This window comes from Phaseolus vulgaris, chromosome 2, assembly GCF_000499845.2.
Source record: "Phaseolus vulgaris cultivar G19833 chromosome 2, P. vulgaris v2.0, whole genome shotgun sequence".
Taxonomy (NCBI): domain Eukaryota; kingdom Viridiplantae; phylum Streptophyta; class Magnoliopsida; order Fabales; family Fabaceae; genus Phaseolus; species Phaseolus vulgaris.
In genome coordinates, this window is record NC_023758.2 from 27,972,094 (window position 1) to 27,987,196 (window position 15,103).

The 15,103-nt window shown below is 34.8% G+C and overlaps 1 protein-coding gene across 1 annotated transcript; it reads right to left on the minus strand.

The window, feature by feature from the left end:
• Positions 1 to 9,142: 9,142 nt before the first annotated feature.
• LOC137811213 (protein IWS1 homolog 1-like) lies at positions 9,143 to 12,556 on the minus strand. The gene is made up of 11 exons (XM_068612860.1): positions 12,298 to 12,556; positions 11,717 to 12,203; positions 11,146 to 11,259; positions 10,711 to 10,931; positions 10,500 to 10,629; positions 10,352 to 10,414; positions 10,164 to 10,241; positions 9,938 to 10,029; positions 9,798 to 9,857; positions 9,560 to 9,710; positions 9,143 to 9,443 (listed from the first exon to the last, which is right to left on the minus strand). Exons 1-11 carry the CDS (start codon positions 12,315 to 12,317, stop codon positions 9,345 to 9,347), a joined length of 1,515 nt encoding a protein of 504 aa, XP_068468961.1. The 5' UTR covers positions 12,318 to 12,556; the 3' UTR covers positions 9,143 to 9,344.
• Between the last annotated feature and the right edge of the window lie 2,547 nt (positions 12,557 to 15,103).

The following is a 15,103-nucleotide window of genomic DNA, read 5'->3' on the forward strand; positions in this document are numbered from 1 at the left end:
ATCAAGGAAGAAGGGAATAGAATACACCTGGGTATTACAAAGCTTAAAGTTCAAAATTACAACTCAATCCTATTCCACACACTTAAGAATGATCCAAAGCTCTTTCAAATCTTGGAAAAACTGTTTTGATAAACTCTTTCTCTTAGTCCAAAATTAGGAGCGTAAAACCACCTTTATATAGACCTACCAAGTGGTCAAAAGCATTTAATAAAGGAAGCAAGTTAGTTATGATCATTTAAAATATATTAAAACCACTTAACAAAATTCTGTTAAGGTTTTCAGGAAAATAATCGATTGTTTTTTCGAAACAATCGGTTGAATTGACTTGACAGCAAAGTCAAGCTTTTCAAAAATTGTTAAGGTAAAACAACCTGTTGTTTCAAAAAAACAACCTGTTGAAATTTTAACACCATTTTAGAAAACTCATTTTTTTCAAAAGGTTAAAGATTCAAATGAACTTGGATCATCTTAAGGAGTGAATTAACAAGTTCCAAACAACTAGACAACACACACACACACTCAGCAGCAAGGTCTTCAAGCTTTCCTTTGGATTTGGAGCCATTAAAGCATCTTGTTCAACAGAAAACCCTCCTTAGGGATAAAACAACTGAGCGAGGAAAGAGTACACTAATTTTATTTATCAGCTGGAATTAAATTTGAGATGCGTGACATTCCACGTTCTCGGTACAGTTTTTCCTGACAAATATTCTAAACTATACGCCCCTCCGGTCGCTGTGTTGGTTATTTGGAATGGGCCTTCCCAATTACTTGAAAATTTTCCGCTCTCCTTCCGTGCGTCACTGCGCATGCGCCAGACTAGATCTCCTTTTTGGAAGCTTCGTGGCTTTACCTTCGAGTTATATCTTCTTGTCGCCTGTATCTTACACGCTTCCTCCCATATTCTGCATTTGTCTCTTAGCTCATTGATAAGGTCAAGACCGACCAGTAGGCTTTCCTTATTTAAGTCTAAATCCAGTGTTTGCCATCGTAGTGAGGGTTCACCTATTTCAACAGAAATCATAGCTTCAGTGCCATACGTCATACTGTAGGGCGTCTCTTGAGTTGTAGACTGCGGGATGCATCGGTAGGCCCATAAAACCTCAAAAAGTTCTTCAGTCCAATTTCCTTTGGCTGGAGCAAGTCTCTTTTTAAGCTCATTGAGGATGGCCTTATTGGCGATCTCCGCTTCACCATTGGTTTGTGGGTGTTCGACCAAACTTGCAATGTGCTTAATATTTAGTTTCTCATAAAATTATGCTAACCCTCGGTCGGTGAATTGTCAACCGTTATCAGTGAAGATAATTTTAGGTGGACCGAATCTACATACGATATTCTTCCACACGAAATTTTGGACGTTACGTGCAGTTATTGCTGTCAAGGGTTCAGCCTCAATCCATTTAGTAAAATAGCCGATGCCAACTAGCAAAATTTTACATTTCCCTTTGACGAGGGAAAAGGGTCCAATTACATTCATCCCCCATTTCACGAATGGGCATGGAGATAAAATGTAGTGCAGGTTCTCAGGTTTCTGGAGTGACAAGGTACCATACTCCTGACATTTTATGCATTTGCGAACGAACTCAGTGCAATCTCCCTGTACGTTCGGCCAATAATACCTGGCTCGTAATACCTTGGCAGCCATGGTTGGTGCTCCAGAATGAGTTCTGCATACTCCCTCATGTAGTTCCCTTGTGACGTAGGTGACCTGGTCTGGAGTAAGGCACTTTAAGAGTGGACGAGTGTATCCTCGTTTGTAAAGGTCTTGGTCAATGAGTATGAACCGGACGACCTCCTGCTTCATTGTTTTCTCCAAGTGTGGGTCACATATTCCATCAGTCAAATATTGTTTGATGGGGGTCATCCAATTGAGTTCAGTATCAGTTGCCATGCATTCCTCTATGCTAACACTGGGTGTAGCCAAGGTTACATGTATGACCGACCGGTGAACCCCTTTTTGTTTAGTGGTTGCCAACCGGAAGAGTGTGTTCGCACGAGTGTTATTTTCTTGTTGGACGTGTTGGAATGATACCTCTTCAACTTTAGCTAACAAATTCCCTACGAAGTGGAAATATTGCTTAAGTAAAGTTTCTCAAACTTCATACTCCTATGTGAGTTGCCTGACCATTAACCGTGAATCGCTTTTACAAGTTAATTTAGTTACTTCTAGTTCAGTAGCTAGGTAAAGACTGGCTATGATGGCCTCGTACTCAGCCTGATTATTCGAAGTCTTGAACTCAAATTTCAGGGCTTGCTCGACAATGATTTCGCCTGGTCCTTCCAATACCACTCCCGCTCCACACGATTGACTGTTTGAAGAACCATCAACATAAAATATCCACCGAGAATGTTCTTCTTCAGCCGGCGTGGAGGGAGTTCAACTGCAAAATCGGGAAGGGCTTGGGACTTGATTGCACCCCTGGGTTATTATTGAATATGAAATTCTGATAACTCAATTGTCCATCCTATCATTCGTCTGACCAAATTTGGTTTAGTTAAAATCTTCATAATGGGATAGTTAGTCTTAATTATGACTTGGTGATTTTGGAAATACATCTGCATCCGTCGTGCGGTGATGATCAAGGCCAATGCAACTTTCACAATCATTTGATATCTCACTTCCGCACCGTGGAGTACTCGGCTAACAAAATATACTGGCCTTTCTTCTGCTTCGATCTCTTGCACTAGGACTAAGCTCACTGCTTCGTTTGAAACAGCAAAATAAACAATGATAGGCTCGCGTGTGTTCGGTTATTGGATAACTGGTGGGGATGCTAAAAATTCTTTCAAGTAGAGAAAAATTTGTTCTCGGCAGTCCACTCGAACCTGGACGCCTTTTTTAACAAGTGGATGATGGGTCTCGTTCGTTCTACAAGTTTCGACGTGAATCGAGACAGGGTAGCGAGTCACCCGATCAATCGCTGGATTTCTTTAATGTTGTTGGGACTTCGCATTTCTGCGATGGCTTTGCATTTCTCAGGATTGGCTTCTATACCTCGATGGGTGAGCGAGCATAAACCCTAGGAATTTTCCTCCTTCTACGTCGAACGCGCATTTGTCTGGATTTAGACGCATACGGTGCTTGCGTAAGGCTTGAAAAACTTCTTTCAGATCTGAGACATGTGTGCATGAGTCAAACTTAACAACAATGTCGTCGACATAGACTTCAACGTTTCTTCCAGTCATGTCATGGAAAACACAGTCCATCAAGCGCTGATAAGTGGCCCCGGAGTTCTTGAGGTCGAACGACATAACTTCATAATAAAAGTTGTTGGAATCTGTCATGAAAGTTGTTTTCTCTTTATCACGTGGGTGCATCTGGATTTGATTGTACCCTGAATACTCATCAAGAAAGTTGAGAATATGATGTCTGGTTGCTCCATCAACCAACCGATCAATGGTCAGCAGAGGGTAAGAGTCCTTTGGGCACGCTTTGTTGAGGTTCGTGTAGTCCATGCACATCCGCCATTTACCGTTGAACTTCTTAACCATCACCACGTTAGCCAACCACGTGGTATAATGAGCTTTTTGGAAGAAGCCAGCTTGCACCAACTTGTCAGTTTCTTCTCGGGCGGCCTTGCGTCTTTCTTCGCCCAGTTTTCTTTTCTTATGGGCTACTGGTTTAGCTTCTTTATATACAGACAAACGATTTGTAATAACGTTAGGGTTTACCCCGAGCATGTCTGTGGTGATCCAAATGAAAAGGTCTGCATTCTTGATTAACGTCATGCTTATCTCCTTTCGATCGTCTAACTTTAGTGATGTTCCCATGTATGTCTTACGGTCGTCATCACGAAGAAGTATGGGTTGAAGGTCTTCACGGGCCTGCATCCAAGGGTCATCTAGTCGGGGATCTAAGTCTACGAGGGCAACCATGTTCCTTCTGGAGTTTCGACCCCTAGAACGTCTTTCTGGCGATCGCCCTCTCCTACTAGGAGATCGGTCGATTGATGTCGTAGTGTACAACCGTCTAGTAGGTTCAACCTTTAAGCTAGCTACATAACACTCCCGTGCACTTTTTTTATCAACATGTACTGATGCAATATCCCCAGTGACGGAAGGAAATTTCATGGCCAAGTGAGGGGTAGAAATAATAACCTTTAACCAGTTAATAGAAGGACGTCCGAGTATGCTGTAACAGGTGTTGGCATTAACCAGCAAGTATCGGACGTTGATTGTCTTACTGAGAGAGTCATCACCGAAAATGGTGAATAGATTGATGTAACCCTTGGTGTCCACTCATTCTCTTGAGAATCCAACTATTTGTTCATCATAAGGTTGTACTTCTGTTACAGGAATTCGCATTTTTTTAAAAGTTTCCCAATACAGAATGTCAACCGAAATGCCCTGGTCCACCAAAACTTTAGCGATTGCAAATTTATCTATATCCACCGTGATGACTGATGACTTTTTACGGCAAGTGCATCGCTTTGTCAGAAGTAATAATTGTCCCTAAGGACGGATATCGATCCCACAAGGAACAGTGAATTATCAAGTACAATAATCGCTAAATATAGAACAAAACAATTAAAAGTGTATTGAAAGTGGTTGTGTTGGCGATGATCAATAAGAAAACAGACAAAGAGTTAGTTGTTTCAATTGGAAAAATAGAGATTAGGTTTGATCTCTCTCACTCTCATGTATTTTGATTAGCATGTCAATATTAAGTTCTTTGATTGAAATTGATGTCCGTATAAAAATAATTTATATCGATTTCTCGCATATAGAATCCTTAAGAATATCCCCTAACTATCGATCTCTCGCATAGTTATAAGAACAACTTAGAACGAAGCTCAGACGTTTAATAGCAATTAACATTTCAAGTCTATTTCTAGCACTCAAATATGTTAAGTTTTTTTGTTTAGGTCTAAACCCTAAAAATACCTCCCGGTCAGATTTAAGATTCTCAATTTGTCACGAAAAATTAAAAGTAAAACAACAATACCAATAATCAATCAAGAACTGAATATTAATATATAAGATATCACCTCAATACATAAGAGTTTGAGCATATTACTCTCAATCCCAAAGGGTAGAATTAGCCATGCATACTTCTAGCACCCTTCATTCTCTCAATTGGGTTATAATTCACTCTATGTTGTTTTCCTCTCAATCTGGAACCCTAGGGTTGAGCCTCTAGCCCCCTATTTATCCTAGTTTTCTAGGGTTAGGTTGCTTCTTGTGTTGCGTGAATGAGCTAAGAGATAAAACATAAAAAAGGTCCAATTTTTCTTTGCATCTTTTTCCATTTTGGGACCTTCCAACTTTCTCTTTTTAGCTCAAATTATTCTCCTTTACTCCAAATCTTCAATCCTCCCTAAAAATTAGCAATTAACACCAAATTTGGGAATAAAATGCTCTTATTCAAATAAAGATCATAAAAAATATAAAAAGATATAAATTCATAAATTAAGGATTATTTTATATGTAAATTAGCAATAAATCCTCATAAGTGTCTATATTTTAATATGAAATATTACTGAAATTAGGCACTTATCACTGACCATAGGGTAATCTTAGGTCGGATCAATTGTAGTGAAATCATCATCAGTAAATGTGATTGGAGGTATGTGTGGACGCTTATGTGTCAAAGTAGAATGAATAGATTGAATTGCCCTTAAATTTTTCTTTCTTGCAGAGTTGGAGCATCCGCCACCTGCAAAACCGCTGCAATATAATCAATTTCTTGATCTGGTGCATCGAGCGAAACTAGGCCAACAATATTGTTAATAACTTCCCGAACTTTTTGTTTGGTTCGGTTTCCTCGTTCAGGGCTCTCACTTCGGGGACGGGTTCTTCTAACTGAACTTTCGCTTCATTTTCGCTGTGTCGTACGACGGTAATCATTACGGCTTCGAGCGTCCCTTTTTCCGGAGTGTTCCATGTCTCTAGGAAAATAATCAGTGTCACACTGGGGTGATCGTGTTTTAACAAATTTGCGGAGTTGGCCCGCTTGGATGAGTTCTTCGATTTTATCTTTCAATGCTTGACAGCCTCCGGTCGTGTGACCATAGTTGCGGTGGTATTGACAGTGCTTAGTTGTGTCAGCATTTCGGGGTGTTTGTGCCTGCCTGGGTGTCGGGATAAGCTCAGCTTGCAAAGCTTCGTCTAGAACTTTTCCTCTAGGTACTGTCAGAGGGGTGTAGAGGGTCGCGGTTCGACCGATATCGGTCGGTTCCTGCCACGGAGGGACAAATGCCTTTATTTTTCTCCTTTTCCTTTTCATAGGTTTCGCCCTGCATCTTCTTGTGATAATCAATGTGTTCTTCTATCCGCATGAATTTGGTAGCTCTCGTCCTCAATTCATCCATATCGTTCGGTGGTTGTTTTATAAGACTTTCAGTGAATCGGCCCGGGAGTATGGCCGAGATCAGATGGTGCATTGCTATTTCTGGATTCAGGTTCATGATCCCCATACAGACTTTACTGTACCTGCTCATAAAGGTTCTCAAGGACTCTCCTTTTTCCTGTTTCACGTTAAGGAGAGACATGGACGAAGTACGATGGGGGTCTACTCGTGGCATACTAGGTGATGAATTTCGTTTCGAGGACTTTGAAGCTTGCCACAAAGTTTAGGGGGAGCTCGGTAAACCATCCTAATGGCCCTTCCCTAAGAGAGGTGGGGAAAACTTTGCACCATACCGTTTGGTCTATTGTATACTAATTCATTTGAGTTCTGAAAATATTAAAGTGTTCGTTCGGATCAGTAGAACCATCATAGAGGTTCATAGTTAAACCTTTCCATTATCAGGAAGGAGTGCAACAATAATGTCATCTGTGAAAGGGTGGCCTTTTGGATTTTCCTCGTTGTTGGTAGCCATGTGTCTGAAACTCCGGTTGGTTGGATGTGTAAAGGAGGCATAGTGTGTCTCGTGGGTTTGAAGAGTCAGTGGTACCGTTCTAGATTGATGAGTTTGTGGTGTTGGTATTGGTGTGTGGGAGTATTCTTCCCATTCGGACTCAACAAGTCGCTGCAACAACCTTTTGTTTTGTTCTTTCAAATGAGTCACCTCGTTTGCCTGCCGACGCCATTCTTCTTCTTGTTTACGGTGATCCTCTTCATGACATAGTTGATCTTCGATTCCCTTCTGGCGTAGTTCCTCCATCTGGGCTTGGAGGGCTTAGATCATCACGATTTGTTCTTTTGCCATACTATTGTTGTTCGTGTTGTTCCTTGTAGATACCATTGTTGCTTGTTGAGATCCTTATGTTCTGAAAAGCTGAAAATTACCTCGGACTCCATGGTGGACGCCAATTGTACCTGTGTGGATGATGAGGCCCAGGTAATACATGTTCACTGGGTACACAATTCGTTGACGTGCCGGTAGTCTTCTAGTTCCTCAAAGCTCTTTCTCTCGTTGTGTGTTCCGCCGGTCGGGGTACCTGCAATTGCACTCCAACGCTCAAGTCAGTGCTAGTATATTTTATGTGTTCTCCTAGGATATCAAAAACATACATTTTCCCCATTTTCTCCATTTAGGAGTCCTATTTATAGGTTAACTTGGACCCCCACTTGTGTGGGCTAGGTAACCAATTCACCAGAACGAGTGTAGTGGCTCCCTGAAATCATGAGAGTGTATCTTTCGATTACGTTTAGATATTTACCCGAATATCTCGGAGTATGCCTTTGACTCATTCAACTCCAGTTATAACTGCCTCTTTGTTGTGTATTTATTATATTGTAAATATTATTTGGTTCGATTTTCGATCTTCCGTGTCCAGCCGGTACAAGAAGTATAAAATGCAAGTGCATATGAAAATATTTATAAAAATGAGATTATGCTTCCCTTAGTTATAAAAAATTAAAATGGAATTTTTAGAATTAAAATGAAAATGCAAAAGGTGGAGAAAGGATTTGTTGCATGTTTTGCTTCCTTACATTCTTTGGTTGAAAATGATAAAAAAAAATAAACTTAATTAAGTTCCAATTAGGCCAAATAAACCATAAACTACACTTATATTTGCATCTACATTTACAACTAAAATAAATAAGTCTACAAAATACAAGTCTAAATAATAATAAAAAATAGAATTTTATTTTATCATACTCCTTTTAACTCTATGAAAAAATGTATTTCAATTCTTTTAATTCCTCCTCATTCTATTTTTTTTACCTAAAATCTTGAAATATTATGAAAAAAATAATGACCTTATTTAATTTTGTGATGGTAATTACCGTTCATGCAATAGAATAAACCTCCTAAAATTGAAAACTCATTTAATTCTATAAAATACCAATTTCACATGAATCTAATTTTGTTTTACTGTACCAAATATATTTTAATAGAAAAGTAGTATTTTAGTCATAACCCTTCCCAAAATATCTGACAAATTAATACTTCTTTGTACTAAGTTACTAAAAAATTTATCTTTCAACAAAAATGTCAAAATATATTATTTCAATTTAAGAATTAAAAAAATAAAAAAGATAAAAAAGTATAGAAAAACAAATTTATTTCATTTCAGCATTTTGTTATGCGATCTAAAAAATATCCTATAAAAACATTAAAATTTCCATAATCCTTTACATAATTTATTTTAGAATCAATCTAAAGATTTCTGTAATTGTTGAATACAGCTCATAAAGTATTCAAAATCGATTTCATTGTTGAATACATACAACTCATATAATTATTTTTTATTTTATTTTTATTTTTATGTACAATTAGTGTTTAATTACTAATGTCTTATTACTCTCCTACATCTGAAAATATTAAATTTCCTAATAATATTATTTTTTAAGTTGCAGTGAAATTCGTAGTGAATGTCAATGAAAAATACTTTCTCATTTTTTGGGAAGTTAAATAAGTTTTTAGAAAAAAATGCATCAATAAGTTTGTCAACGGAAAAAAGATAAAAAAACAAATGTCAATATTTTAGTTAAAAAAAAGTTGTAAATTACTACAAAATATAACTTTTATTTTCTTTCCATACAATATAAAAATCTAATGCCTAAAATGACAATTCAAAATTTCTAAAGTAAATATTATTTTATATACTTTAAAATAAGTGTCTAACACCAAAAGTTGTAATTTCAGATTTTAAAACAATTAAAAAGAAATAATGTTTGAAAAAAAAATCGAATTTCGTTTATTTTACGGAGACTTTAATAAAATTTTATATATTAAGATAAAAAAATAAACTATTGAAATGAAAATTAAACAGATTTATTTCATATAACAACTAAAAACGTTTCATCATACAAAGGGTTGGGCACAGGTAAAATTAAGCGAAAAGAAATGGATGAATTTAGTTTGGTCATCCATTAAGTGTAAAAGCAGAATGATATGAAAGCTTGCAGCAGAACAAATCTGAAATGCTTTCCAAATATTTAGTCTGGTCAACATTTATAGATATTTGACCATACCACGGCCTTCCACACTCAATTTTGTAGCCTGAAGCTGCCTCTTCTTCGGTGCCCTCAATTGCTGCAATTTTTTATTCATCTGCAGTCAACAGTTTACCCCCAAATTAGTTCACATCTCAACAAAGATATCATCATCAGAGCCATAATTTTCACACTTTTGTCATTATAAAAGTAAAATCTAAAAAAAACACCAACCTTCATTCGTTGCTGATCTTGGGCAGCTTGCTTTGCCCGTGCTCTAATCTCATCTGGATCAATTTTAGACTGAGGTCGAATAACAAAATCCAGAGGGGTTGCTTCGGGTCTTGAAGCATGCTGCCTAGAAGAGGATTCTCCAGACCTAGGCCTGCATTACCGTCAAAAAAATTATAATCCAATAGATTTTAGAAACTACTCAATTCAGTACTAAATAAGAGTGTTCTACGGGCCTTACTGTGAAATTTCCAAATCAAGATCACTATCTCTGGATATTCCTGCAGCTTTATTAGTTGGCCTGTAATGTAAGATGTCAATAAAATTATATAAACTGCCCAGGATGGAAGAAGTATTGACCAAGAGAGATAAGTTTAGTACTTTTTAACCGATGGTCTCCTAAAAGGAACCCTATCATCTTCAACATTTCTCATATCTTCAAATCGGGTACTCTTATTAAATATAGGTCGGCTCTGCAATTACAAAACATAAGTTGACATAAACACGATTTTTCTCGTAAAGAAGGAAACTACTCACAAGTTCTAGAATTGGTCATTTTTAGTAAATAGTATCACACAATATAGAAGTCTAGAGAAATAATACTTACCCACTTGTCAACCAGCTCCTTGGCTAGTTTCCTATTTACACTGATTTCTTCATCGGATTTTGATAAAAACATAATCACCTGTCAAGACAATAAAAAAGTCCAAATTACCAATAGGTTACACATATTTGACGGGTACTTTAGGCCCTATTAGGAAAGAAAATTACTCGCATGATCAAAGGAAACCCTACCTTTCCAAGCCCACTCTTTTTCAGTTGTTCTCTTCTGTCATACTGCTCTAGGTCTATAGGAAACTGCATAACAAAGACAAATAAACGTCATTCTAAATCTTGTTAAAAATAATAACCTAAAACTTAAAATGCTAGTAGTGTATATTACATCGTTCAAAATCCTCAAAATTTCCGTGCGTATATTTATATTTGGCAAGCTTCCATCAGGGAGTGGCTCAAGCCAATTCTTCAATAAAGTTAAGACTCCATGATCTAAAAACTCTAGTTGGAGTTGTTTCCTGCCAAATAGTTTGTGCAAAAATTATTAAAATAAGGATAGAGTAATCATACAATATTAAAGAAAAATTAACCACACATACTTCGAGAGGACTTCTGTGAGAAGAGTCAACTTCTTTAGTTTATTAATAGCAGGTTTCCCCTGTCTATTAAGGTCAGCATCCTCTTCAGCTGTAACCTCAAGCTCAGCCATGACATTCTCCACTAGTAATGCTATTTCAGCAGGACTTCTCTCATTCTTCTTCCTTTTCTTTCCTATCTTGAAAAGATCCTTCATTTCTGCATCCTCTTCACCTTCTTCTGCCTACAAAGCCCATGTAACAGACCAAAATGTATCACAAATGCCATTTGAAGAAGGTCCTAAAATTAACTTCTCAGAAAATTGTGTCAAACTAAGTCAAAATCAACAAGCTCAAATCTTACTCTCAAAGAACATTATTATATATTTCTAATTAACCAACACTCTAAAGTATCCAAAATCTCATGGCAAGATATTAAAAAGTGAATAAATCACCCACCTGAGGAGCATCACCAGGTGAACGTGGTTCATCACTACCATAATAAGCAGGTTCCACTCCAGTGTCATCTATAAAGTTGTCATCATCCAGATTTCTGACACCTTCGTGATCATCCTATTAATGTAAATAAAAAGCAGCGATCAGATACAATAACGAATACTCGCCATTATAAAAAAGAGAGCAAAACAAATAATTAGGAATTTATGATCAATCCACAAAAGTTCAAAATGGATAAAAAAAATCCTTTATTCACAGTTTCACACATTTATTATCCCCAATCCCACAAACAAGAAATGGAGAACTTTTTTATTCAGAATTTTCCTGATAACTTGCCCTAAAAAAAACATCCAAAAATGATTCGGTTTACTTCAAATCAATTATAATGAAATTGAAAACAGCTTTGCAAAACCAATATCATCATTCAAAATCAATTGGAAAAAAGCAGTTTCGTTCAATAAATTGTGAGAACCAGCTTCATTCAAGATTAATCAAAACCAATATCAATTTAAATCATTTCCACCAAATCAATCAAGAAAAATCGCAAAGGCGGTATAAAAAATGCCGCATATACCTCAGAATCTCCCCCAGCAATTGTATCCCACATCTCCTTAACTTCACCATCATGATCCTTCCCTGCCTTACCACCAAAACCTTTTTTCGAACCCCCAAATTTGGATCCACCGCCACTACCGAACCTCGGTTCCCCCTTCAGCCTTTTCTCCTTCTTTCCACTCCCAACCTCCTTTCCCTTCTTCCTCTTCCTTCCATCTTCCTCATCAAACCTCGCCTCAGGAACATACCCCTCCTCCTCCTCATCCTCGAGCTCCGGCGCCACCGACTGCTTCCCAGCGTCGCTCTTCTTGATCAGCCTCTTCCGCGGCTTCGAGCGCGCCGCATCGTTATCGTACACCGGCGTCTGCGACCGATCCCGGCCGCGCCACTCGTCGTTGACATCGTCCTCGTAATCATCGAGCTGGTGACGCGGCTGCGGGGAGGGCTCGCGGTCGGATTGAACGTCGTCGAAGTCCATCAAGGGTTCACCGTCCTCGTCGCGATACCTGAAAGAAAATTGAAAAAAAGAAAACGAGTGAATCAAAGAAAGAAAAATCCTAACGCAAATCCAATTCAAGAAAAAAGGAAACAGAAACGCACGGATTGTCTTCGTAACCCATAGCTGATGCGGTGGGTGATGGAAATTGGAAAAGATTATTAGAAAAAAGTTGGAGGTGAGAGGGTTAGGGTTTGTATTGTGCGCGAGCGATAGTGAAGACACAAAGAAAAATGATAAGAAAGAAAATAATCGATGTATGAAATGCAAAAAGAACAGAGTTGTTTGAAATGAAGGGAGGGTTCTACCCTCTTATAGTGTGTTATTGGATCTTGTGATTTCGAAAATAATAACTACTTTTACCGTAAAATATTATTATTATTATTATTTTATTATAATTTTAATGGAAATAAACATTATCTGTCTGAATAATATTTTATATTACCTCAGTTTATTGTGATTATTACAGCTGAATATTTATAGTGGTTTGTTTAACAAGTAGATAATAAATCAAATTTTGAATAATCTTACTCTTAAGATTCTTAAAAATCTTTTTTGTTGGAATAAATCTGAACAAACCATTATAAAAATGATATGAAAGAAATGAAAGAAGTAACGTAAAAATCATATGAAATGGTTTAAAAAAGCTTGATTGGAAATGTCATTAGAGATATTTTAAATCTACCATGAACAATGTTTAGATATTTAAATTCAAATAATAATGTTTATTTATTCTTTTAATTTTAACTGCTTTTTATATTATATAGACTAAAATTCAATCTACAAAATATTAATTATAAAACTTTTTAAAATCTTTTAAAAGTCATAATATTCTTAAAGAAAGTTTGAAAAAAGTTGTTAAAATCTCAATAAATACACCGTTAAAAAGAATACGTAAATACTCTAGAATATATATAATTTTTGGTAAAATACGAAAAACGTTTTTTAAATGCGTGGTTTGGATTTCTTGCACAATTTTTACAACAACTACTTAAATTCACATGAATTGAATATTTGGTTATATAAGTGTGCAAAATATGTGTGGAGACCATAAAAAGACATTACTTGTGTAAAAAATATGCATATTTTTTTTTATTAAAAAATAGAAACAATATACTTTATTGTAACGAACTTAATCCGTCTAAATATTTATAACTATTATTATATATAAAAGGAATTTCTCCCTAAATTACCATTTTATTTTATTTAAATTTTAATTTTATATTTATATTTTATTTTATTATTTTAAAAATATATGATAAGAGATATTTGTATTTTGTAATTTCTATATTTTTAAAAACTAAATTTTTATTTGTTAATTTTAAATTTTAAATTTTAGATTTTAAATTTTAAATTTTGGATTTTAAATTTTATATTTTAAATTTTGAATTTTGGATTTTAAATTTTAAATTTTAAATTAATAAATTTAAATTTTAAATTTTAAATTTTAAATTTTAAATTTTAAATTTTTAAATTTAAATTTTAAATTTTAAATTTTAAATTTTTAAATTTAAATTTTAAATTTTAAATTTTTAAATTTAAATTTTACATTTTAAATTTTTAAATTTAAATTTTAAATTTTTAAATTTAAATTTTTAAATTTAAATTTTAAATTTTAAATTTTAAATTTTGAAATTTAAATTTTAAATTTTTTATTTTTTATTTTAATTTTTTATTTTTTATTTTTATTTTTATTTTTTAATTTTAAACTTTAAATTTTAAATCTTAAAATTTAAATTTTTTATTTTTTATTGTTTATTTTTTATTTTAAATCTTAAATTTTAAATCTTAGATTTTATATTTTAAATCTTAAATTTTAAATTTTAAATCTTAAATTTTAAATTTTAAATCTTGAATTTTAAATTTTAAATTATGAATTATGGAGTAATAAACATAATTCAAAATTGTCGTTATTTGATTATTGATTCACAAAGTAGTTTTGAAAGAGTCATCTTTTATCATCTCTCTCAACTTCAAAAATTAAGCAAGAGTCACCTTTCTTTTGAGTTATTCAACCAGACATTTTGTTTCAAACCTCATTTTTCTCCATTTCTTTTTTAATGGTTCAGAAAAACCACTTACTTTATCCAAGAACCTCTTCCCGCAACGTCATTAAACATGTAACTTTCTCAATTCGCGTTGGATCTAAGAAGTGAACCATTTTCTCCAAAAGTGTAAGGGTGTGTAATGATGCAAGAAAGAAGAAGAAAAAAAATAAAATTTCATGCTTTTAACAGAAAGAACTCTTTCATTCTTCTTAAGTGTGCATATTTTCTTCTCCACTTTACCTAACTTCTTTGTTACACTTTTTATGATTGTATATTATTTATCATTATATTTATTCGTCTCTCATTTCTCCTCTCTTTTGTCTGCAAATTTGTTCTTTTTTTTGCAAATTTGTTCTTTCGTATCTTCGTTCACTTTTTTTACCTCTCTTTTTTATTATGTTTTCATGTTAATATTATGCAAGTATACATCAGAATATTTTTTGTTTTTTATCGATTTTCTTTCATTCTCTTTGAACTTTTACTGAGTTTTTTATACAGAGAGAAAATCTAGAGCGAGAGAAAAAATAATGAAGATCACACAACGTTGTTGGTGCTTAGATGAACATGTGAAGGTTATGTTCTCATGATTCTCGCGAACGCTTCCGACACCACATTGTCAAGGAGTTCATCATCTTTGTCGACAACCCTCAAGGTCAACATTAATATGTACAACACAAGGTTCTTTTCCCTTAAATTTTGTTTCTTAGGGTTTCTTTCTTTTACCCTCTTTGTTCCCTTTGATAACAATAGAAATCGTTATTTTTTGTATATGATATAAACGTGTTCTTTGATCTGCGGTAATTTATTTTATTTTCTGGAGGGTTTGATTTTTATTTTTTGTCGAATTGTGAATGATTGAAAA